The sequence below is a fragment of the Pangasianodon hypophthalmus genome, chromosome 20 (genome assembly GCF_027358585.1).
Source record: "Pangasianodon hypophthalmus isolate fPanHyp1 chromosome 20, fPanHyp1.pri, whole genome shotgun sequence".
NCBI lineage: Eukaryota > Metazoa > Chordata > Actinopteri > Siluriformes > Pangasiidae > Pangasianodon > Pangasianodon hypophthalmus.
The window spans coordinates 17,790,344-17,813,825 of record NC_069729.1 but is presented as its reverse complement, the minus strand read 5'-3'; the positions used below and the strand labels follow the sequence as shown (position 1 = coordinate 17,813,825).

Here is a 23,482-nt window from a genome sequence, read left to right as displayed (position 1 = left end):
CTTCTCATAATCTTTCTCCAGGGACAACTCAAATACAGAGGCGGCCATACCCTGAGGTGCTGCTTGTAAGCCTCAGCTTTTAAACATTTTACACTATTCATACATTTTTTTAGGCTCACTCCTACTTCAAACATTTTGTTCGTCCTTTTTTTGATGCCATTGAAATTTTTGGTCCTCCAGTGCTCACTTTGAGTATTGAAATCAACTTCTTGTCAATTCAAATTCTGTATCCCTTCCTCTCTAGGTACATCTTGGGCCATTGGCTGTAGTTGAGATGTAGCTGAGGCTTTGTAGCTGTCAATGCTCTTCTTCAGTCTTTCAAAGCTAAACTGCAGACAGCAAAGTGTGTTGCTTGAATTCAAGCTTCGGGTGGACTGAGTTCAGTCCTGATTTCTCAACCGCCAAGTCTAGAGCATTGGTACCTTTGATAACTCCTCATCATTTGAAACTTAATAACTCCCCTTTGGGTGCACTGACAAATACCAGATTTTCTCTGTGGATAGAGCTCACCCTGGCTACCCAATGCCACCCTGTTGTGTCTCTGTGAGGTCTGACTTCTGATTTGAATATTCCTATTGGATTTGTACCATGTCTGAAGAAGTGCTACCATGTCTTTATATCATTCCACAGGACCTGCAAAGGAAGGTGGCTGTGGTATATTTAACGAGAGGTGTTTAGACACTGGCTACTTGCTTTTCAGCATACACTTGAATGCATGGTACAATGGCGCCTCCCCAGGATGGCTCCCTAGACAGCTGCATATGTCACCTATGTCACACACTGGCTCTGCATTACTAGCAAAACAGTTTCCAGGTTAGCATACGTCAGTAAGTGCCTTCTAGCTGCCCAAAGTCAGTGATCTGCCTTCAGGATTGGAGAACATCTGAGAACAAGGCATTTTAAGCATTGGTTTCCAGAGGAGAAAGTGGTGCATAGGGTAAACCTTAGAAATCTTCGTCAGGCATAATGGGGCAAAAGATACCATCCTTCTAAATGTTTCTCCATGCCAGAATACATGTAAGGAAGCATCCTGGTTCATGCTTGCACTCTTAGGACAAAAAATTCTCCTTAAAACGTCTTTGGATGGTCAGGAACTCTACATAGAAGATTTGAGGGTTCTCTAAGAGGGACATACCAGATGGAGATTAACAAAATTACATGAATATACATTCTGTAGAATTCTTAAGGGTTCTTTGTGGTCTCCTTGTGGAATTCTTAAAGGTTCTGTATAGAACTATATAACAAAGTGTCTTCCTATCTTAGAATCCTTAACTATCCTCGAAAAACCCCTTTTCTTCTGAGTGTATTCCAATATCTGAAAATTCCTCTGGGTTTTAAGAATAGCTGTAATTATAATAGTTCTTATAATTCATTAACAAGAGCCCTTCAGGATTTTGAAGAAGTATTTTGAAGTTTAAAGAACCCTTTGGGGCAGCATATTCAGATATTTCTTCAAGTAGAGTTCTTTGAGTAAGTTTGAGTCCTTCAAGTAAAAATGGTTCTACCTAGAATGGTTAACCAGCCAGAGGACTGTTCAGAAACACTATTATGTTTTCCAGTAGTATTTTGTTTAGCTAAATATATTAAATAAATAAATGTTATTAATTATTATTAATAATAATTATTATTAATAATAATAATTATATGTTTAAGCATTGTGGCCCTTAATGGGCTGCATCAGGTGTGGCACATAACCAAATAATGACTAATATTTTAAGAAAAAAAAAATCCCAGAAGATATTTTTGGAAAATTTTGTACACCTAGACATGTGTTAATATGAAACATTTTAATCATTAACCTGATTTTACCTTTGTGTACAAGAAGACTGTATAAGTGAATTTCCCTGTTTCTAGCTTTTCCCCAAACAGTTCACTGCAGCAAAAGTAAACGAGCAAATGATGGCAGAGGAGGTCATAAGAGTGCATTTGTTTAATTCTTGCCAATTTTCTGATCAATGTTTTGTTGTTAGGATCATTAAAAGCTTAATATTTGCCATTTTGGGCTTGGTCCTGTTTTTGCCCAGGAGTGTAATGAAGGGCGATGCCCCTTAACATTTAATGGAAAGACAACTGTCTTTGGATTAACCACCCTGCTGCGAAGGCAAGCAGAAAACAGGATTTAACCCAAGTTTATATATCTTTATAAGGGGTGTTGCGTGACAGCATTTACTTGTCTTCATTTGGGAACCGAGAAAAGAATCAAGCCAAATTTCACTCACCAAGCAGAGAGCAATGCATGATGAGAGACAGAATGAGAAATACACCCACTGCCGGGCAATTCAATTAAAAGAGAAAACCCATCAAAGGCAGTCTTCTTCATCTCCCCTGCACTCAAACAAAAGGAGCTGCCTTAGGCAAGGGCACACATGAACAGGTGCTAATACCCATCTGATGGTGTGTAGAGAAGAGAACAGTGTTATTTCCCCTCATTGAATTGCCCCTACCAACTAATCTCCATCACCCTTGCACTGGAGAACTCACAGTGGGAGCTTTTTCAGTAATGGACCTCAAGGGCCTGCATGCAGAGGCCCGATAAGGAGCAGTACAGTTCTCTTGTACCTCATTAGGGCAGCACTTGTTAAATGTCTCCTCTTTCTCATTATACAAGAGGGTCTTAAAAGGCTCTTCTTTTCGTATGGACTTTTCTGAGAAATCAGAACAGTTTTTTTTTAAACTGTGCACCACTTTGATGCTGCTCATGTTTGGTTTCCTTGATGACGAAAACTGATGTGTCTGATATTTGGGTAGATGGTGTGGATTGTGTGGAATGGTTGCATGACCATGCCATTAGCTCCATTCCAGACCTACACAGTAAATTTTTATCTGGACAACCATAAAGTTCGTCACCCATTTAAAGTCAGCCACTGAGGTCCTTGACATAGTTTCTGTCTAATTTTTAAACAAATCTAGTCATGAAAATATAAGACCCTTTTTGCATGTAGATGCAAAATTGTACTTTTACATAAAATGTAAAATCTATGACAGTCTGTGAAAATTCTCCACTTTATAAGCTAAAGTCTCTAGCAGAAGATCTGATACACTAGCCGGTTCGAGCTGGTTCATGGAGTCGCTGAATTACATCCATTTTTGAAAAAATACATTTATCAGTTCTGTCACAATATTTTTTTCAAGTACACGGTTTGATCTGCTGAAGTACTTTGCTAGCTCCACATCCGGACCGCAGCCCACCAGTTGACAACCCCTGAGACAGACCATCGTTCTTTTCTCAGTTAAAAAGCATTTTTCAGTCACAGTAGCTTGAGGTGCATTCTAGTGTGTTTTTTCACATTTACCCTGTTGGGCTAAAAACACATCAACACAATGAAAAACTGTTCAGCTTGTAACTTTCCGTAAGTGTTGGTTACTGACGTACACAAATGTGCAATTACAAAATTATATATTTAGGCCATTGGCATTTTTACTTAATCAAACACAAAACAAAACAAAAAAAATCCAAAATCTTCTGTCGACCGTAGATTGCTTGGTAGTTAAATTTAACTATTACACGTAAACAATCTTATTAGATCTATTTGAGTGACACTCTGAGAAAACATAACTGGCTAAATTCAGAAAATTATGAAAAATTGGGGTTTGGCCAAAATGCCAATATATTTGGACATCTTTACTTACAAATAAAGACTAACAAATATATTTTACCAAAACACTATGGAAATGTTATTATTTAGGTTACTTTATAGCTTGTCTTGGCTGCCTACCTACGATCATGTTGTATGAGGAGACAGTGAATTAACATTTGATTAAGGTGTTGGTTAGCAATTCCATCCATCATCATCAAAACAAAGAAGAGTCATTACACACTCTGAACAGATGACAGTGAACACAATCTTAAAACATTTATTTAATAATTAAAAGAATTAAAATTAAATTATGTTAAAATGCAAAAGAGAAATGTATTTCAGTTTAAGAAGTAGTTTTCAGAATTATATATAGTAGAAATGGCTACCAGCCATATGTAAATCACATGTACATTGGATATTAAAAAGTCTGCACACCCCTGTTAAAATGACAGATTTTTGTAAAGTAAGATAAGATAAATTGTGGCAGAACAATTTAGGGAAAAATAGGAAAAATCAAAAAGTTACAATTACCTGGTTGCATAAGTGTGCACAGCCGTTTACATACACCTGTCATCAATAAAATTATTCTGATTAACCCCAAATAAAGATCAGCTGTTTTTTCTCTAGGATTTTCTTGACATCTTCTTGGTTTCATCTGACTGCTGAAGCCATGGTCCGCAAAGAGCTTTCAAAGCATGTACAGTATGTCGCGTCACAGTCTTTCATGAACTCAACTTCCCAGCAAGCACAGCGGCCTACAAATATGGCCATTAAGGACTCCAATCCCCAGAACACAAACAAGCTTCCCTGCTTGCAGTCACCCAGCTTTTAACACAGCACACCTGGGTTCAATCAGGCTCACACTCACATGCACACTACAAAATGACTTTCAGTCAGTATACTCTTTGCGAAGTATATGCTCAGGTTCCTAGTGTTCTGTCGTTACCAAGCCTTATATTATCGTGTTCGATTCTCCAGTTTTTGACCCAGTTTCTGCCCAGTGTTTTGTGATTTTTGCCTTGCCTAGTTTAGCCTGTTTGTTCATCGCCTGACCTTTCGCCAGTTCCTGTATTACCCTTTGGATTGTCTGCCTGGTTTTCTAATAAACTGCACGTTGTTCCTGCCATTGCATCCGTATCTACTCCTTTATGTGACAGAATACTTTGCGTCACCATGGGTGCAGCAGCACATCTGGATTGGCAGCAAGCCATCCAAGCTCAAGGGCAGTTTATGGGAGGCCATCACCGGCAGCTTGTTGAGCTCACAGCTCAGGTTACCCACCTTTGCCAGGCTGCTGCAGCTAATACGTCACCTACCTGTCCACTGATGCCTATGCCGGAGATATATTCAGGTACCCCTCTCAGTATCGGGGATTTCTGCTACACTGTTCTTTATATTTCACCAGTTATGCACGACTGTCTGAATCAGAAAAAAAATAGCACATTTCATAAACCTGCTCACGGGCAAAGCGCTACGACGGACCTCAGCTGTTTGGGAACAAGGAAGCAAAAGCACATCATCCTAGGCACAATTCCTTGAGAAGTTTTGTCATGTGTTCAACCACTTGCTGGAAGGAAAGGAAACTGGTGAGTATAGTAAAGATGAAGATTACTATGAGCAAATCCCAAGCACCTCACCTGGAATCCAGCGGCAGAACAAACCAGTTACCAAGCCTTATATATCGTGTTTGATTCTCCTGTGTTTGACCCAGTTTCTGCCCAGTGTTTTGTGATTTCTTGCCTTGCCTACTTCAGCCTGTTTGTTCATCGCCTGACCTTTTGCTTAGTTTTTTGATCTACAATTCTGCATTACCCTTTGGATTGTCTGCCTGGTTTTCTAATAAACTGCACTTTGTACCTGCCATTGCATCCTCATCTACTCCTTTAAATGACACAGTATCTTATTTGTTGAAAGATATTGATCAGGAGAGGGGTACAAAAGAATTTCCAATATATTAGATGTACCATGGAACATCATTAAACTCATCATCAACAAGTGGAGAAAATGGAGTACTACAGTGACATCACCAAACACAGGACATCCCTCCAAAATTTACAAAAAGGCAAGATAAAAATTACCTGCCTAGAGACCTCTCTGCATGTGACAACAATCTGTCATATTCTTCACATGTCAGGACTATGGGGTAGGGTGGCTAGACGGAAGCCCTTGCTCACAAAAAACATCCAAGCCCAACTGAGTCACCCCAAACCATGTGGCAACATGTGTTATGGTCTGATGAGACCAATTCCAAAAGGTATAATCATTCCATAATTCCAAAATGTATGTTTGGCACAAAAAATGGCATATCACCAAAAGACCACCATACTCACGGTGAAGCATGGTCATGGTAGCATCATGCTTTAAGGTTGTGTTTTTTCAGCCAGCATTGGGGCTTTTATCAAGATGGAGGGAATCATGAATAGCTACAAATACCAATTAGATTTTAGTGCTAAACATTCAGGCGTCTGCTAGTAAGCTGAAGTTGAAAAGGAATTTCAACTTTCAGTATGACAATGACCCAAAGCATACATCCAAATCAACGAAGGAACGGCAGAACCAAAAGATGATCAATGTTTTTGAATGGCCGAGTCAGAGCCCGGACCTGAATCCAACTAAAAATCTGTGGAGTGAACTTAAGCGGGCAGTGCACAGGAGATCCTCTTAAAATTTGACAGATCTAGAATGTTTTTGCAAGAAAGAGTGGGAAAATATTGCCAAGTCAAGATGTGCCATGCTGATAGACGCTTAGCCAAAAATACTGAGTGGTGTAATAAAATCAAAAGCTGCTTCAACAAAGTATTAGTTTATCACCATATCACCATGAGCTGCCACTTATCTTTTTCTTTATTTTTATTCCCTCATTTCTCAGAGGTTTGAGGTCCACCAGTATCCAATGGTGAGCGTCACTCAGATGGTACGAGCCGGTGGAGGGGTGTGGATGGCATTAAAATCAAAAGCTGCTTCAACACTAATTCAAGTATTAGTTTAGGGGTGTGCACACTTATGCAACTAGGTTATTGTAAGTTTATTTTTCTTTTTTCCTTAAAAAGATTCTGATTGTTTTTCACTTTATTTGAATAGTTTGCAATTTTACATTAAAGGTGGGAAAAGATCTGATGTGATTTATCTTAGTTTCATTTTTTTACTTCGCAAAAACCTACCATTTTAACAAGGGTGTGTAGACTTTTTTATATCCATTGTTACAGCTAGCTGAGTGTGAGGCTTTTACAAAAAAATGTCAATACTCTATTGTCCTCTTGGTAGGTTCATTTCCATTCCTGTGACCACATCTGTATCTAAAGCCATAAATCATTTCAGCAACTTTGTACTTTGTGGAAACTTTCAGCTCTGTTATTTAGTGGTAAACAGTGCACTATGGAGAAGAACAGAAGTTAAATGTCCTTAAATTGGAACCAGCGTGGCTTGCGGGATCATTAGGAGTCTATAGTTTTGCAGAGAGTCTACAATAAGGCGAAAATGACCCGTGGTACATCTGAGACTGGCCTCATGGGGCTTCAAGCAATAATATGTTGTAGTGCCACTTATACCAGGAACGTGGTTCATGAAAACAAGCCCTCGGTCACTCCACATAGCACCTCATTTATGTCTGTGTGTTCAGTCTTCAGACTTAATGCTGCCAAATGCAGGCTTGGGCATCTGAGCGCCTGCTGTCAGAGGAGGATTTTTCTACTCCATGTGTACGAACAAATCCTTGCTCTTGGGTTCAGCAGGAGAGAGTAAACAACAGTGGGGAGTGGGGTGTGTGTGTATGTGTGTGGAGGGAACGGCAGTAGATACATTTTTTTTAAGGAACAGATGCCATTATAGACCATTGTTGTGTTTGCTGTCTTTTCCAGGTAACAAATGAGAAGGTAGGGGAGAGAAAGAGAGAGAAGGACAGGGAGTGGGAGAGAGATTACAGTGTTCTTACTATGCTTCACTGAGCTCTATAACGTACTATGTCCTAATTATGTCAGTTTGTTGATTCTTTTTGGTCTCCAGGCCTCTCTGGCCTACTTATAACCCATTAGTGTTTAGGGTTTGTGTAGTGACTCAACTAACTGCTGGCTAAAAGTGAATTAATGGGGGACTCAATATTAATGTGATATTTTCTCAGAATTTTTGATAGTAAAGTATATTTTCTTCATTAACACTTCATATTAAGGAACAAATACTGTATAAGAGGTTAATTACAGTCTACAATGTTTATTAAAGCTCAATTTAGACACTTAAATGTAAAATGTTTTTATCACTACTATCAGAACTATCAGCAGAACTGAAGGTAATAATGGGAAAAATAATAATTTAGACTTTGTTGGTACCAAGCAACTAGCGGTTATAAGAAAAATCACAGAATTGTATGAAGAAGCAAGGCTGGGGCTGATTTCTTTCTAGCCCAGACTGTAGATTTATGAAGTCTATCAGTGACAGTCATGTGGAGAAACTAAAAGTAAAGAGACTAAACACATTTTGTCCAATCAAAGTACAAATTACACAAAAGAACAAATCATATATTTGGTGATTTCTGGTTTGAATGAAACGGTTACAAGTTTCTGTTTACCGTGTTTGGTATTCAGAAGAATCGTGGCATGAACTTAGTTGAGCATTGCATACTTAACAAAATTTTACAATCACTAATGCAGCTGCCAGTGTGTCTTTAAATTTGTATGTGTAATGGTTTTCCCCACACCATTCCTATTACATCACTGATGAGACTTTTACTCAAAGTAAATAATTTCCTATTGATTGACATTCAATTTTAGCCTCCCTCTAATATCACCATGAGCTGCCACTTATCTTTTTCTTTATTTTTATTCCCTCATTTCTCAGAGGTTTGAGGTCCACCAGGATCCAATGGTGAGCGTCACTCAGATGGTACGAGCCGGTGGAGGGGTGTGGATGGCATTTTCTGAGGGTTCCTGCATTCGCTTGTTCCACACGGAAACCCTGGAACACCTACAAGAGATCAACATCTCCACCCGCTCTTCATTCCACAGTTCAAGTGAGTAGAGTACATAATTATAATAACCCAAGTTAAAAGCATACTGCAACTACTGCTGTTCAGCCTCAGAATAGATTTTTTTTGCTCTGTTTATTTTATTACACTCATAAAAATGTAAGAGACGACTGGAGACTATACAATCATCAATCCCAGAGCTCATATGTTATGACCTTACAGCTTTTCCTGCACTATAAATGTTCTAAAATTAGAAATTTTCTTTTATGCATCACAACAAAGGAATTATAACAAAACAGAATGAATTATATATAAGTTTTATAGCTAAGTAAGGAATAAAATACTCAGTGGTGTACCATTATGGGAAAATAGTCAAATATGTGATAGTCTAACACAAAGTGGAGTTACTGTTACCACCCTGAAGTTGAACATTTTCCAATCACAGCATGTCTTTGATGCTTTGACGTGTTTTATTCCATGAATACCACATCAATTTGCAGAGAGACTGAAAAGCACAAATTCCTCCATCCTCCTCACATTCAAGTCTCTGTGAATGAGTTGTTACTATAGAAATGATAGCATATTAGAATGAGTACAGTAATATAAACCTGTGCTGTACTAGAAAATTAATCAACACCTTCTGATCAATCAGAGTAGTGAATTCAGCAACACTGGGGCGTAAAACAGTTTAAGAAGTTATACACTTTTCTTGTCAGCTGGAGCATCTTATTTCTGATAACAAAGTTGTTTCTTTTGGCGTACGGGCGAAAGACTGAGGCGAGTCATACAAGCATTTCATTTTAAGCAAAGTCAAAAAGGCTTTAATAGTGTAACAGCCTGCGATTGTCAGCAATTTATTCTGAACATCTCAGATAAATGTCTTCCATTACACGGTGTGATTCTCAGCAATCTTCTTCCTCAGATGAGGACCTACTGAAAACCACAAGACGAAGCATCCATTTTATTCAAAAAGGCACTGAAATGTGTACTTCTGCTCCTTCCAATGTCTTGATGATGGACAGTCTAGAAATATCTAAGATTCGTAAAGTGTGATGTGGTATAAGAGGAAGAAAATCACTTCAGAACATGCTGTTATAGGAAAATAATCAACTTCAGGGATGTAGCAGTGACTTTGCTTTGCATCAGGCCGCACTGCACCACCCCTTCTCTGATTATTTTTCTATTTTTCTATTTACTTCATTGTGTTTCATTGCTTTTTCATTTTGCTAATCAGCAGCAAAGTAGTACTGAGAAACAATACATCAGTTAATTTTCTTAATGTAGTGTACACTGTTTGCATCAATTGGCTGATAAAATAGCTTACAGGATGATGGTTCTAGGACAGTTGCTTATTGTAGCAATATTATTACCCCCAAAAATGCCAATTTGCATGTTGGACAACCTCTCTTCAAATCCGTTTATCTCAATACAGTCTGTTACTGGCTGGTTGCTGTAGAAATGAATAAGGTTGGATATTGGTGAAATTTTCCCTCAGAGGGAGATGTAGGTACTTTGGAAAGTTAAAAACACTCATGAAAAGCACTCGGATGTATTTGCGAACAGACAGAAAAAGGAAAAATGGGGCTACAGCTATTCAGAATACTATGTGAATGCTTTTATGCTAAGTGAGCAACAACTTGGTCCAAAAAGGTATGTCCATTGTTGTATCTCAAGAGAGTAATGGTAAATAGTTGGGTTTGTCAGAAGAAAAGTAACCCAAGATACATATTTGACTGCTATTCAAGACACACCAACACAGGAAACTGAGTCCATGCAGTCTAGCCATAAACATTTAGCTTCTGTTATTTTATTCTCTTACAACAGATGATATGAAGCAACTGTGAGCACTTAACGTTATGAGAAAATGGATGTCTATCAACATCAGTGGATGTAAAATGCCAGCTTTTTTTTTTTTTTTTTTTTTTTAATTTCCTGCTTGGCAATGTTTGGTTATGTGATATTTTCAAGATATTTTCCAAGATATTGTCAATTTATCTGGAAAATGTAATGGTTATTTTTTTATTTCCTAAGTCAATGATTATATTTGCTCTAGGATTCAAAATATTGTTATATAAAAAGATAAAATTACAGTATATGAGATGAATTCTTATTTTATATTTTCTTTTCTTTGGTTTACGATGAAGGTACTGTTGGTGCTCACTAGTCACAATTGTGACCAATGATAATTCAAAGGAAAAATGAAATTGAAAGGTTTGTTCTTGGGTGCATAATTAAGTGCATACTTTCTTGATTAATATTTTCCAGATTCATCTGGAAAATAGAAAATACCAAGGGTGTTGTCGTTATAATTTTTTCTAAATCAGTGGCCATAGAAGGTAATTACATTCTTCATGGGAAATATAATAAGTTGCTATATGATTTAAAGATATAATCGGGTTTATTTCATCAAGTGATGCACTTTTTGACTGTGTAGGTGCTTACTAGTCACATTTGTGACTAATGATTCAAAGAACATAATAAAACAAAACAAGTAGAAAATATGTTTCTTTGGGTTATCCAGTGAGTATAATTCCTGCTTGTATTTAGGAAAGGTTTAGATTTAATGTTGTTATCCATGCTATACAGCTAAAGCCAGTTGGTTTTAAAAATTATTAAGATTTTCCCATAAAACTGTCATAGAAAAAGGGGAAAAACAGTTAAAAATACAAGCAGAGAGGCTTATTATAGTCTCGGAAACCAGGGAAAAAGATATTAAATACAGAGAGTGCCATTCAGTGGGCAATTAAGTGGGCAGAACCAGGCACTTAAGACCTTCAAATGATAACAAAATGGTTTTCTGTTTAGAATAGAAGTTACTCTGACTAAATTTAATGGTTGTATTTTTTGGTTTTTGAGAAAAGAAAAAAAAAAAAAATCCATTCTCTAACTGGGCTCCAGCAGATGGTTGAGCCATAGATCTCCAGAACAGTAAAATACTCAGAAGGTCAGTGAAGGTCAATGATGTCAACTTGATTTGCATTTAACTTTAAAGATTCATCTGCTATAACTACTGAATAGAGCTGTTTGAGAGCAGGATCTCAGTACCACTACAAATAAGAATCTTCAGGTCTTGTCCACGCACAAAACCTTTATTAAAAGAGTTATCAGGAAGACTATGGTCTGAAATAGACAATTTTATCCCCTGGCTCTATTGTACAAAACCTATGAACAGTGATTCAGTCCTCTGCATGACAGTGTTTTTGACTGTTTGCATTCTGCCGGATGACTCTCTGAGGATGGTCAATGAATAAGTAGCTATCTTAAGACTCCAGAATGCATCGATGGAGTCATGGGGTTAGTGGCAGGAATTAATGAAAAGGAAAAGACATGAAGGAAGGAAGGCACAATACTGGAGACAAAGCTCTCCATTCCCAAGGTTGCTATGGAAACCTTCTTGTCTTAACTCCAGCAGCCCTGGCACATTGGTAATATGCCAGTTTTGCCCCCTTGCATCTATGTGTATGTGTGTGTGTGTGTCTTCTTTCCTTTGCACTGTGCCCAATTGTTTTTTTTGTTCATTCATCCTTTCTTTATGCCTTGTATTCATCTTTAATTCTTTTTTCCCCCAGATGCCACAAACAGCCTTTCTTGCTGTGTTCTATGTTTACTGATACATAAAATATTTACCAGCCCACCCATTGTGGTTTTACACACTTCACTTTCAGTGGTAGAAGCTTGTTTGAACACTGATTATGTAAGTGGAGCTGTAGAGAGGCACAGTTTGTAGTCCTAACATACGTGTGGCACACTGACACTTTGGCTGCTTTTACTTTGTGCTTCTTGATACACAATTCTGACATTTTGGCAAAGACCTACTTGCAAGACCTGACCCATATCTGATTCCCACTTATGTGGTTAACTCATTTTCAACCAAGATAAAACCTTTATAATACTGAGGTTATGATATATGTTGCTCCATATATGACTTTGGTAAATTCTAGCCTACTCATACATTGTTGTTTATAGGCTACAGTGAAGATTTGCAAAAGTAGATAATGCCAGTTAGCCCAATGCAAATGTTTGCTAGCATTACAGCAACTAAAATATATTCACTAGAAATCGGCCCGGGCAACGTAAAATAAAGAACAGATTTGGTAGTTTCTGTGTGGAAGTTGTTACTATCATTATATTTAATACATTCGAAATTCCAATTTAAATCCAGCTAAACATGTAAGTTAGCTTAGACCAGACCAAAGCTAAAAACCTGCCGTCATCCATCTCCATCTTCAGTCCATCCCTGGACACCATTGTTATTGTCGAATCTTCCAAAGAGCTGTCAGGTACTTCGGGTGGACAGGAAGTGGGTTTATCTCACAGGATTACCAATATACACCGATTAGTCACAACATTAAAAGACCTCCTGCCTAATATTGCATAGGTCCCCCTTGTGCCACCAAAACAGCTCTAACCCATCGAAGCATGGACTCCAAAAGACCTCCGAAGGTGTGCTGTGGTATCTGACACCAAGAAGTTAGCAGCAGATCCTTTAAGTTCTGATTGATTGGCCAGCACATCCCACAGATGCTCGATCGGCTTGAGATCTGGTTTAATTGGAGGCCGAGTGATAATATTCTTTCCACTGGAGTCATTGTGCTGTTTGTGTCTTTGCATATTGTCTTTTGTCTTTAAGGTGCTGGAGCTTGGATCCACTCTATCTTTACGCTACCTTTGCATGAGAAATGTCCATATACATATATATTTTTGTACTTGTCAATATCGATACTGATACGGTTACCAAAATGAGTAGCCTTGGATTGAATATGGGTGCAGTCAGGTTTTATTTCATGTTGAAAAAGCATTCTTGTACATTCTTGTACAGCTGTATAAAGTACGTAAAGTTTTATGTTTAAGATGTTTTATCAGGTTACTTGTATTGTAGGAAGATGCTGTAGCTTGTCCTCTTGATATTTTTCATAGAACACAGTTTGCAGTCTGCTTTGCTTTACCATCATTAATCGTGAAAAATGTCCAGATTGTTGTCACTTCATGTTGTCTGTTCATTAGCGCAACAATGTGCACCAGGCTTATGTCACAGAGTTGCAGCTGGTATCGGATGTTGGTGTCAGAGCATTTTTTTAAGACTATGAGTACGTAAGCATAGTACTGGATTGATACCTCATACCAGTAGCGGTATCAGTGTATCCCTAGTTGCCCCCAATTTATTTCACCTGGACTGCACTGACTAGCATCCGTGATTCATGTGTCATTTGAGCACTAAATGATGATTTTGCCTAGCATAGCATTGCAGAACAATGATGAGCACTTCAGAATTAACAGAACATTTTGATATGGCCTTAAGATGTGAGTCTAATGACCAGATCTCAGATGTTTTGGATTCAGAATCTTATTTCAATGTGGTCCATATTGGACAAAAAAAATCAGAATAAGTTGACAGTGTAAATGCAGCCTTCATACACCCTGTATAAAACATCACATCTCACCAAGGCACAACTCTCCATTCAGACATTCTAATGCTGTTTACTTTTGCTTGCTGGCTGTGTCCAATTTTAGGCAGCAGAAACATGGTTCTCGGCTTGTCACAGACAATGATAATCACATAGACTGTGAAGGGAAAAAAAGGCAAGGGAGTAAATCAGACTTTGGCAACTAGCCAGAGAGTATAAGTATCAGCAGGTCTTCTGCCTCTGCCTTTCCCCATCAGCATTCTGGAAAAACAAAGAACAAAAGAAATCTCAGAATGCTGTAAGATGGCAAAAAAAAAATGCGAGAACTTTCTGGATCAAAGTTTCTGCTGGATTTAATAAGACATTTGGAGGAGACGAGGCTAGTTTCTTGGTCAGAATGTCTTGTCTTCTTACTTGTGTTGAAATATGCAGGGCATGAGTAAAGGAATGATCATAGTCCACCAATGCTAGAGTTAAAATGAACTTCTGTTGTTTCTTCTGTCCCCTGAGACTTTGAGGCTGGGGAACATCTTAATTCTCTTTGAATATGTGAGCCAGGAGACGAAAAAGACTCATGGTTATTACAGATCAATGGCCTTCAGGTCCCATGAGGTCCTCCTTAGTCTACGATGGTTGATGAATTAATTATTAGCACAACATCTGCAGTGGTTACCGAAGTTTCTACCCAAGTGGGACTTTAAATAGCTTTTCACTATATGAGTATCTCCTTCACTAAGAGCTTTAGTAGCTGTTTTCTTTCAGTAAAATAAATCAAGGTTTTAACAAGATATCATAAAGATTTTTTAAAATTATTTTCAGAAATGGGTAAAGTTTCCAGATTGAGAGCTTGCTTATGCAGGGACGACTTTTTCAAGTACGCAGTTCTACTTGATATTATGGTCTTCTAAAACCCAGAGTATTCCTTTGTTAGTAATTGAAAAATAAAGCACTGTGCTTACACTTGAATACACAAAGATTGTATAAATAGTACATGTTGCACATAGTACAACCAGGGCAGCTGACATTTGTTAGACAGGATTCCTAGTAGTCACATGAATTCTTAGAAAATTCTTAGAAAGAACTTTTTAAAGTATATTTGTATTTTCTTCTTTTGCTTTAATTTGAAGGTTTTTCACTATTCACTGGATTGAATGGCTACCTTTAGTAAGATAACACTTAAAACTTAAAGTGCTGCAAGTCAGAATGAAACACTCGGGTACCTGCTTTTTAGGAAAATGATCAACATTTGGGTGGTGTGATCTAGGCCCGTGTGAAGCAGTTACTGATACCACCCAAAAGTTATTTTCCTATAACAGCATGTCCCAAAGTGATTTATTCCTCTTATGCCAATTTGCAACAATTACATTTTTTTTATATTTAGTAAAGAACAACATGTTTTATATATTTATAGTTGCATTTAATGTTGTTGATTGTCTAAGAAACAACTGTTCCCTTGTCATGCTTCATGTATCATATCATCAAGAAATTGAAACCTACGGTCTTCTGTCCTGAATACTTTCCAGTGGTACAAAACCTGCTGACTGATACAAAGCACTGACACTGGAGACTCCTTCCATAAATGTTACACAAATGGTCTCCTACAGAAAACATCACCATACCAATGATATGTTTTTATTTATTAAATAACATTTTTGATCTGTTTGTTGTTAGGCTTTGATTATTTAGAGCATCCACAGTACAAGTCCCTGTGTAATTAGTTATTATAAAAAATGATTACATCATCAAACCCCTGAGGTGCAATGGGGATGAAACTATCATCAAAGCTGCTGTTATAGAAGATTAGTCAGAATCAAGAATTCAACAACACTGTGCTAAATTGGAACTATTTCAAGTATACGTTGGTTGACTTTAAAAATATACTACAGTATAAGCCTAACATTAAAGGATAAATGTTAATTATTAAAAGTATATGAACATCGATCTATTTATCCACCCACCTGCCTACTGACTGAAAGTATGGAGCTGAGAGAAACTTTTCCTACCTGTATAAAGTACCAGTGCTGGTTGTATTGGCTATAGTGTCAGTTTAAAGACACAAAAAATCACCTTTTTGTTCTCAATCAATTTTTTTACTCGAGAAAAAAAATAACTTTCTGAAAAGACAGAAAACATCCTGCTGTGGTGTGAATCCACAAGGCTGTCTTGCGCAAGATGAAGCCATCAGTTTTTCTTTCATCAACTGTGTTGAATTTTTTTTTCTTCAGGTCAGAAGAATGTGAGGGTCACCAGTCTGTTGATTTGCCAGGGCTTGTTGTGGGTGGGCACAGCCCAGGGCATCATCATCACTCTGCCTGTACCCAAGCTGGAAGGCATCCCTAAAATAACAGGTATGTAGGCGGCCCTTGTTTGTGGAGAAGATATTTTGGGGAAATTTTCTTTACTATCCCAATGTCTTTATGTAAATTTTGAGAATGAGTGTAGTACTACCATAGAAATAGAAATGCCTGAAAATAAATTCAGAAAAAAAAAAATATTTGCAGTGACGAACCTTCCCAGCACATTGCGCAAGATGTCATTAATTAACACCTGGATGACAGACGGGGCATTAGACAGCCCATACGACATGATGCAATAGTCGAAGCATCTAGGGGCGGTGAAAAAAATTCATAGGACTATTCATAGGAAAAAACAGAGAGCAATCTGATATAGTCCAAAATATAGCCCAACATGAAGTATAGAGTATTTGTCAAGAATTTTTAGCTAGCTATCTAAATGTTTAGCCAAAACTTATGAATTTACATGAAAGATAGGGTTAAGGCAAAGTGAACATTAACTCAATTTGTATGAAATTTGAATTGTTATGAACATCATGAGCCCAGGTGGTGCCACAGCCAAGTCTTTCTGGTTACCACAACAACTGGTCTATGTCTAAAACCACAAGCAACTGTACAAATTTTTAGGTAAAAACAGCAATAGCTATAGTACTCTATGCTGGAGTACTGTCGGGACATATTTAGTATGGTCGTGTGTGGTTTTAGCCTAGTTTCAGTTTGATTCTGACCTCGTGCCACTGTCAATGTGGAGTTTCACTTGTTCTCCCTGGCTTTGCATGGGTTTTCTCCTGGTTCCTTAGTTTCCTCCCACTTCACAGAAAACATGCTGATATTTGGATTAGCTATGCTAAATTGCCTCTACATGTGAATGAGTGTGTGAATGTGTGTGCAGCACAGCAATGGACTGGCATCCCATTCAGGGTGTATTCTTGCCCTGCACCTAGTTTTCCCAGGATAAGCTTCAGTTCCACAATGACCCTTACCAGGATAAAGCATTTCAGATGTGTGCATTTTTCTAGCACTGGTTTGGTTATGTAAGCTTGTTGCAAACATCAATGATTGAAACCCCCCAAAATTGGAAAATCAAACAGCTAGATTTTCTTTTGCTAACTTTATGATTATATGCTGCAGGTAAAGTGATGACCTCTTTAAATGCCCATTGTGGTCCTGTGGACTTTCTCGTGGCGATCAGCAGCACTTTATCTCCAGATCTGCTGAAGCGAGATTCGGTTGTGGAAGCACCCGACTCGGCCTGTGGAGGGGAGGAGCGAACCGACTCCTCCTCCCAGGAGTCTCTGCAGCAGAGTAGCAGCTCCTCAATCGGGGAAGGCAAGGGAATCCGGAGGAGTGTGCTTCTTCAATACCGCGTTCGCTCCACCATGGGCTTACCTGGACGGCCACTGACCGCTCGATGTGATGAGTCCTCAGATTCTTCGTTAGAGTCTTTAGAACACAGCCTCGAGGATGGCTCTATCTACGAACTCAGTGACGATCCAGACATGTGGGTCAGGGGTCGACCCTGTGAGAAGGACGGCCACAGGAGGGACAGGGTCATGTCTGCAGCCATCATCTCTGGAGGGAAGGGATTTAGAAGACTTAGGGAAGGTACATCGGAGGGTACAGCAGAATTGACTGAGTGCTCCCTTATGGTTTGGCAACTGCCACTCACCGTATAAAATGTGATTCCCAGGTTTCTTCAGGATGCAAAGATTGAGTGAGCTGTAAAAATCTCGGGCATTCCATGAAACAATGTGTTTTAGTTTCTTTTGTGTTGAGGAAATCTATTGGGTTTGTTTTGTTTTTGTTTTTTTTGTGGTTTAGAGTCCATGCCAGAGTGAACTGCAATCACACCAGTGAAAAAAAAAAAAAAAAAAACTGAAATAAAATACTCAAACAGTATTGCTTTTCATTAGTGACAGCTGTAAATATTTAGTGATATTCACACTTGCAATAAGGTTTGTAGTAATTCTGAAAAGCTTGATTTTGTGTTCAACAATCAAGGCAGTAGTAATGAAGAAACAATTAGCCAATAAGAAGCCATAAACGGTACACTTTCAGGCCCTTCTCTGATTACAGCCATGCACACGAGTAAGGCTTCAGGCTGTAATTGCATTTCAGAGTAGCATGTGTGCAGCACACTGATGGAAGTGAAATGCAATTCAATGCGGATTTACATTTACTTCTGACATGAAGTCAGTGTTTAATTCTTTAAAAAAGCAATCCCCTGCTGCTTGTTTTTCATTAAAAAGCAATGCTATTGTTGCTCATTGTGGTACGTTTTCTGCACGTCACTAACGAAAACCAATACAGTTTCTAATCTGGAATCGAATGGAATCTTCTCCATTTCTAATTTTTCATGCAATATACAATATAAATATGAGTTAGCACATTAAGTCTGTGCCTTTCATTTATCTGTCCCTTATACCCCAAATGTCTCGCAGGTCTTTTTTTAAACAGTATTAATGGATAATGGCATATGTGAAAAAAAAAATGTTTGAGAGAAAGATAAGGAGCTGACTTTCAAAGACAAAACTGCACATCATGAAACAAACTTCAACATTTTAAAAACCCACACAGATGTACTGTACAGTCTATAACACTGGTTTACACCAATAAATGTGAGGTCAAGTTGAGCTACACATCATCGCAGTGGCTGTGAGAGTATTTTGAGACCACGATACGTGCTATATTTCGCTATGTACTGCTTGTGTACTTTCTCCTCTTGAGATGGAATGTCTGGTATCCTGAAGATCCAAGATGCTTCTTTGAAAGCCTTGTAATATTAAAAGCATAAAGTCTTCACAGGTCAATACCGCTACTCTGGGACTTAAGTACTCAGTGATACACTGTGTGTACACTCGATATCTAGACAGCTTCTCCTCTCTACAGGGAACCTCAGAGCATCCTTTTAGTGTCTGTGAATGCATTCAACTCCAGCTTCACCGTGGGTCAGTGCTGCTCAAATACACAATATTTCCTTAAGGCCTGCAGTCAGGTCATCCCTGGTGGATCATTTTCTTTGGAATTTGCCATGCCGGAGCCCTACTGAAGGGTCTATTTTATTTCACAGCATTTGATGAAATCCTATCAGCAAAAAGGGCAGCAGGCAAATTGAAAGGAGTTTCCGTGTCTATATGGAGTCTTTCAGAGATTTCTCAGTCCCTCATTGCTTGGAACGTGAACTAACTTTTCTGTGTGTGTGTCATTTCTTGTCAGGTCAGCAGTAAAGGCATAAAGACCCTGAAGTCAAATTCAAATATGTCACACAGACAGTACTATAGAAGAAAGTTCACTTATAATTAAAAAAATATCCTGTTCAATAGACTCTTTCAGCTGGGTGGTTTATGAAAATCTGCTAAAGTTTACCACATAGGAATGAACATTAATAATGTGTACTGTACATGTAAGCACATTTAAACTGAAGCAAATTAGACAGAAGGCGTGATGTCTGCTTATTTTATTTGCCCCACACACATCACTGATATTCTAATCTGTTCATGGTAGTAATATAGAATCTTATACCACAGCATTGTGGGATAAAATCTTAAATCTGATTGGTCAGAAGGTGTTCATTGATTTTCTATAACACCAGTTCTGACTATAGTGCTGGCTGTAATTCAAATCACAGGTTTAAATTAACGTGCTAGTTCTAATATGGTATCATTTATAGTGATATAGTAACTTTTCGTTACCAAGACACTCCACAATGTAAAGTTAACAACAATAAAAAGACAAAAAGGAAAGCGTATAATCGTTCATATGGTGAAGATTTCTGTATGAAAACATTTATTTATCATTTATGAATTCGAGTCTCCAGTGGCAGGGCTAAGGTTTCAGCCATGTACAGGGAAGTTTGTGCTTTATGATTTCTCAGTAACATGACAAGCTGTGGGTTTTTTTGTGTTATTTGTAACATCCAGATAGAAAAAAAAGGCAGTTGATACCTGCTATAATACAAGTATAACAAGAACTAACTTATTTGGCCACCATTCTACAACATTAGTAACAATAAATGGGTAAAAAGTAACAGTAATCCCGCTTAATCACCCCACCTTGTTGTTAATTACTGTCCTATAATAGAATGCCCCAAAGTGTTCTTTTCCCCATACACATTAAACAGTTACGAAGGCAGCACTTTAAGCATAATACTATGGTTACGTGTTTCTCAGTTGTTACAAAATAATTCATATACAATAAGCTGGTAATTAAATTTTAAAATGATGCTAAAATTATACTTATCCCTATATTATTTTGTAATTTCCTTCATTAGTAAATGCAACTTAACAAGTATCATCACGGCATTATCATGACATCATCACTTATAGATCTGTAAATAGCTAACATTACAAAAATATCAGTAATTAGCAATAGACTATTTGATTAAAGCATTATTATTAATTGTCCATTATTAAACTGTCCATAAACTGTTATACCTACAGTAATAAAATAGTACTTAATAGAAAGTCACATGCTTCCCATCAACTACAGAAAAGGAAAAGAAATTGAATAATAGTACATTTCATATAATATCAGTGATTATGGAATATGAGTCCAACAGCAGTAAAATTTTATAGCTCCAAAAAAAAGCTATAGTTCCAAAACTGGTCTGTGTAACCATGGATATTACGACTGCGAATTGTAATGGAATACATTTTATGGCTCACCTTATAGTCCTGCCTTTTAGTAACAAGTCATGTAAGATGCCAATAATACAAAAATTGTTTATTTGAAACTAACCTATCACTATGGCGTAATTTCCAATATAAATATACTGTATAGTTTGGAATAAAAGGGAAAGCAGAGCATTTTACTTTTCTCTCTTCTTTTCTTGCTAGGATTTATGATGTAGCTTTATAACAGCATTTCCTCATGCGGTTTCGCCCTAAGCTCCTTCCCCAGTAACTTTCATTACAGATGCTACTGAGCCATGCAAATAGAACTGTGCAATATCTTCAACGGCACTGAGCTGCTCCATGTCCACTGGAGAGGTGAGAGTGGTTAAAAAAATAAATAAATAAATAAATAAAAAACAATGGGAAATTTACACTCTTTCAATTTTGGGCAGCCAGATGTGACATATTTATACGCTGTTGTAATGTAATGTTGTAGGCAATACTGATAACGCACAGTGATGTGTCATGAAGTCCTGGTACTGGTACATTTTATTTTTCATTAAAGCAGCATTTAGTATGAAGTTGTATTTCTCATGTATAACTAATATCTTATAGAGAAGCAGTAATTACTTAAAGATGATGTAAATTACGGTTTATGGCTACTTGTGTCTGTTATGTTAATATTTTTGCACAACTGCATTTCTTGATTTCAGGATCTGTTGTTGTTAAAATAAATACATTTGAGCAAATTTGTTTCTAGAAACCTGTATATCTCTTAGGTTTTATACTCATAAACACACATGCATTTGGTGTCTTCCTTTGCATTTTATGTCCAATGCAGCATCAGGTCTCAGACCCAAGAACTGGCCAAAATTCCCACGTTATTGTTGATTGCTCCCTGACTCATTCCTGCTGAACTGTCAGATTTAGATGCTTTAGGTGTTTGGCATTTTCTCATCCTATCTTGCCCTTCAGAGAGGCAAATCTCTGCGATTACGTGCTAGTCACTGTAAAAGGCCGAAGATAAGTAGAAGGCATTAAACGATATGGCTCACAAGGGGAAACCCAGAACGAGCACTGAAAAGGTCAGCATTTCAGAAAAAAAGAAAAAAAAAAGAAATGTTATCTACAGTGTGAACAACTCAATCGTATGTGTAGCAGGACAGTAGATATCCGTGTCTAATGTCCCACAAACAACTGTCCAGGATGTAGGAGAAATAATGAGGTACACTAGAAAAAATGAGTTTGGGTTAATGAAATTGTTTATGTTAAATTTTACTTAAAAACATATTAAAGCTGAAATGTATTATTTTTCAAACGTGTAAATATTTCATTCAATCCTATACCTCATGTAAAAAATTTTTTTTGTCTGTTGTTTTTATTTACAATGATTGAATGAATAAACAAGACAAAATTAACTTTTAAAAAAATCTGGAGGTTAGATTACAGCACAGTGCTTTTTAACCCAATTCTGATTAGTTGTTGATTAATTTTTAAAACAGCAATATACATTACCTAACGTGTCACAGGGACTTGTGTGTGACGAGCCACATAAACCGATTTATAAAGTTTCCAGTTGTTGATATGGTGAAGTTTTCTGTGAGATGTTTTTTAGTATTTATGGAAGGAGCCTCCAGTAAATCTGCAACATTCTTTTCAGCTACAGAAAAAAGTCTTCAATACAGAGAAATAAAAAAAAAAGCATTGACGTATAGCTGTTTTATACAACAGTTAGTTCTGGTCCACTAATCTGATGTGTTCCAAGAGTGCCTATATTTCCTATTACCGCACTGGGACATTTCACTGTGTGTATCACTCGGTTTGTCTGTGTTCGCTACGTAAAATTTCACTTCCTAGTTCGAAACCATTACTACAATATTTTTAGAGACATCACCAGGGGACATGGCAAACAAACTTCTGACTTAAAATATGAGAGCCCATCAGATGAAGATGAAAGGAAGAAAGGATGCCATTTTAATCATTATTTTCTAATAAAATCACATTATTGATTTTTTAAACTGTATTATTTTTTATTATTTTATTTTATTATTTGTTATTTAAGCAATATCATATGAGCAAGAGTGCGGTTGTACTGAATACTGGCACGGCTCTGATTTACTAACACACTCACCCTGCTGGTTCATGCCTACGGCCAAATCACAGCTGTGCCGATATTCAGTATAACCACACTCTTGATCATGCAATGTTGCTTATATAGCATGTGACAACACAAACTAACTTGTTTAACAGACATTCCACTACATTAAATGTAAGTACAAATGGATAAAAATTATAAATGTCGGCAAATTCCTATGGTAGAAGAAGAATAAATTACTTTAGGATGTGATTTTATTAGACACTAATAAACTGCAGGGTGGTAAGAATAACTCTCACTTCACATCATACAAACTGGTAAAAAGTACAATGTTTTATTCTTTAATTAATAAGAATATAATCTTTGTACACTCTAATATAATCTTATTGCATAAATCGAGTGACAATAGACAACTTTTTTGTCTATTTAACAGTTGCTCCTGTTAGGGGTCGCCACAGCGGGTCACTGGTCCGCGTATTTGATTTTACACCGGATGCTCTTCCTGACACAACTTGGGACCAGTACTGAGAGCGCACTCGT

General features: G+C 37.4%; 1 protein-coding gene across 4 annotated transcripts in view; it reads left to right on the top strand.

Moving 5' to 3' along the window:
- arhgef10la (Rho guanine nucleotide exchange factor (GEF) 10-like a) overlaps positions 1-22,108 on the top strand; it is a 151,820-nt gene extending 129,712 nt beyond the window's left edge. For 2 of the 4 annotated variants that reach the window (XM_053242448.1, XM_026932983.3), the window contains 3 exons: positions 8,409-8,580; positions 16,166-16,288; positions 17,366-22,102. In XM_053242448.1, the coding sequence (XP_053098423.1) occupies positions 8,409-8,580; positions 16,166-16,288; positions 17,366-17,910 (840 nt within the window). In that variant the 3' untranslated portion in view covers positions 17,911-22,102. Of the gene's footprint in view, positions 1-8,408; positions 8,581-16,165; positions 16,289-17,365 lie in introns of all 4 variants that reach the window. The other 2 variants (XM_034314471.2, XM_034314470.2) reach the window with 2 other exon arrangements.
- Positions 22,109-23,482: the final 1,374 nt, after the last annotated feature.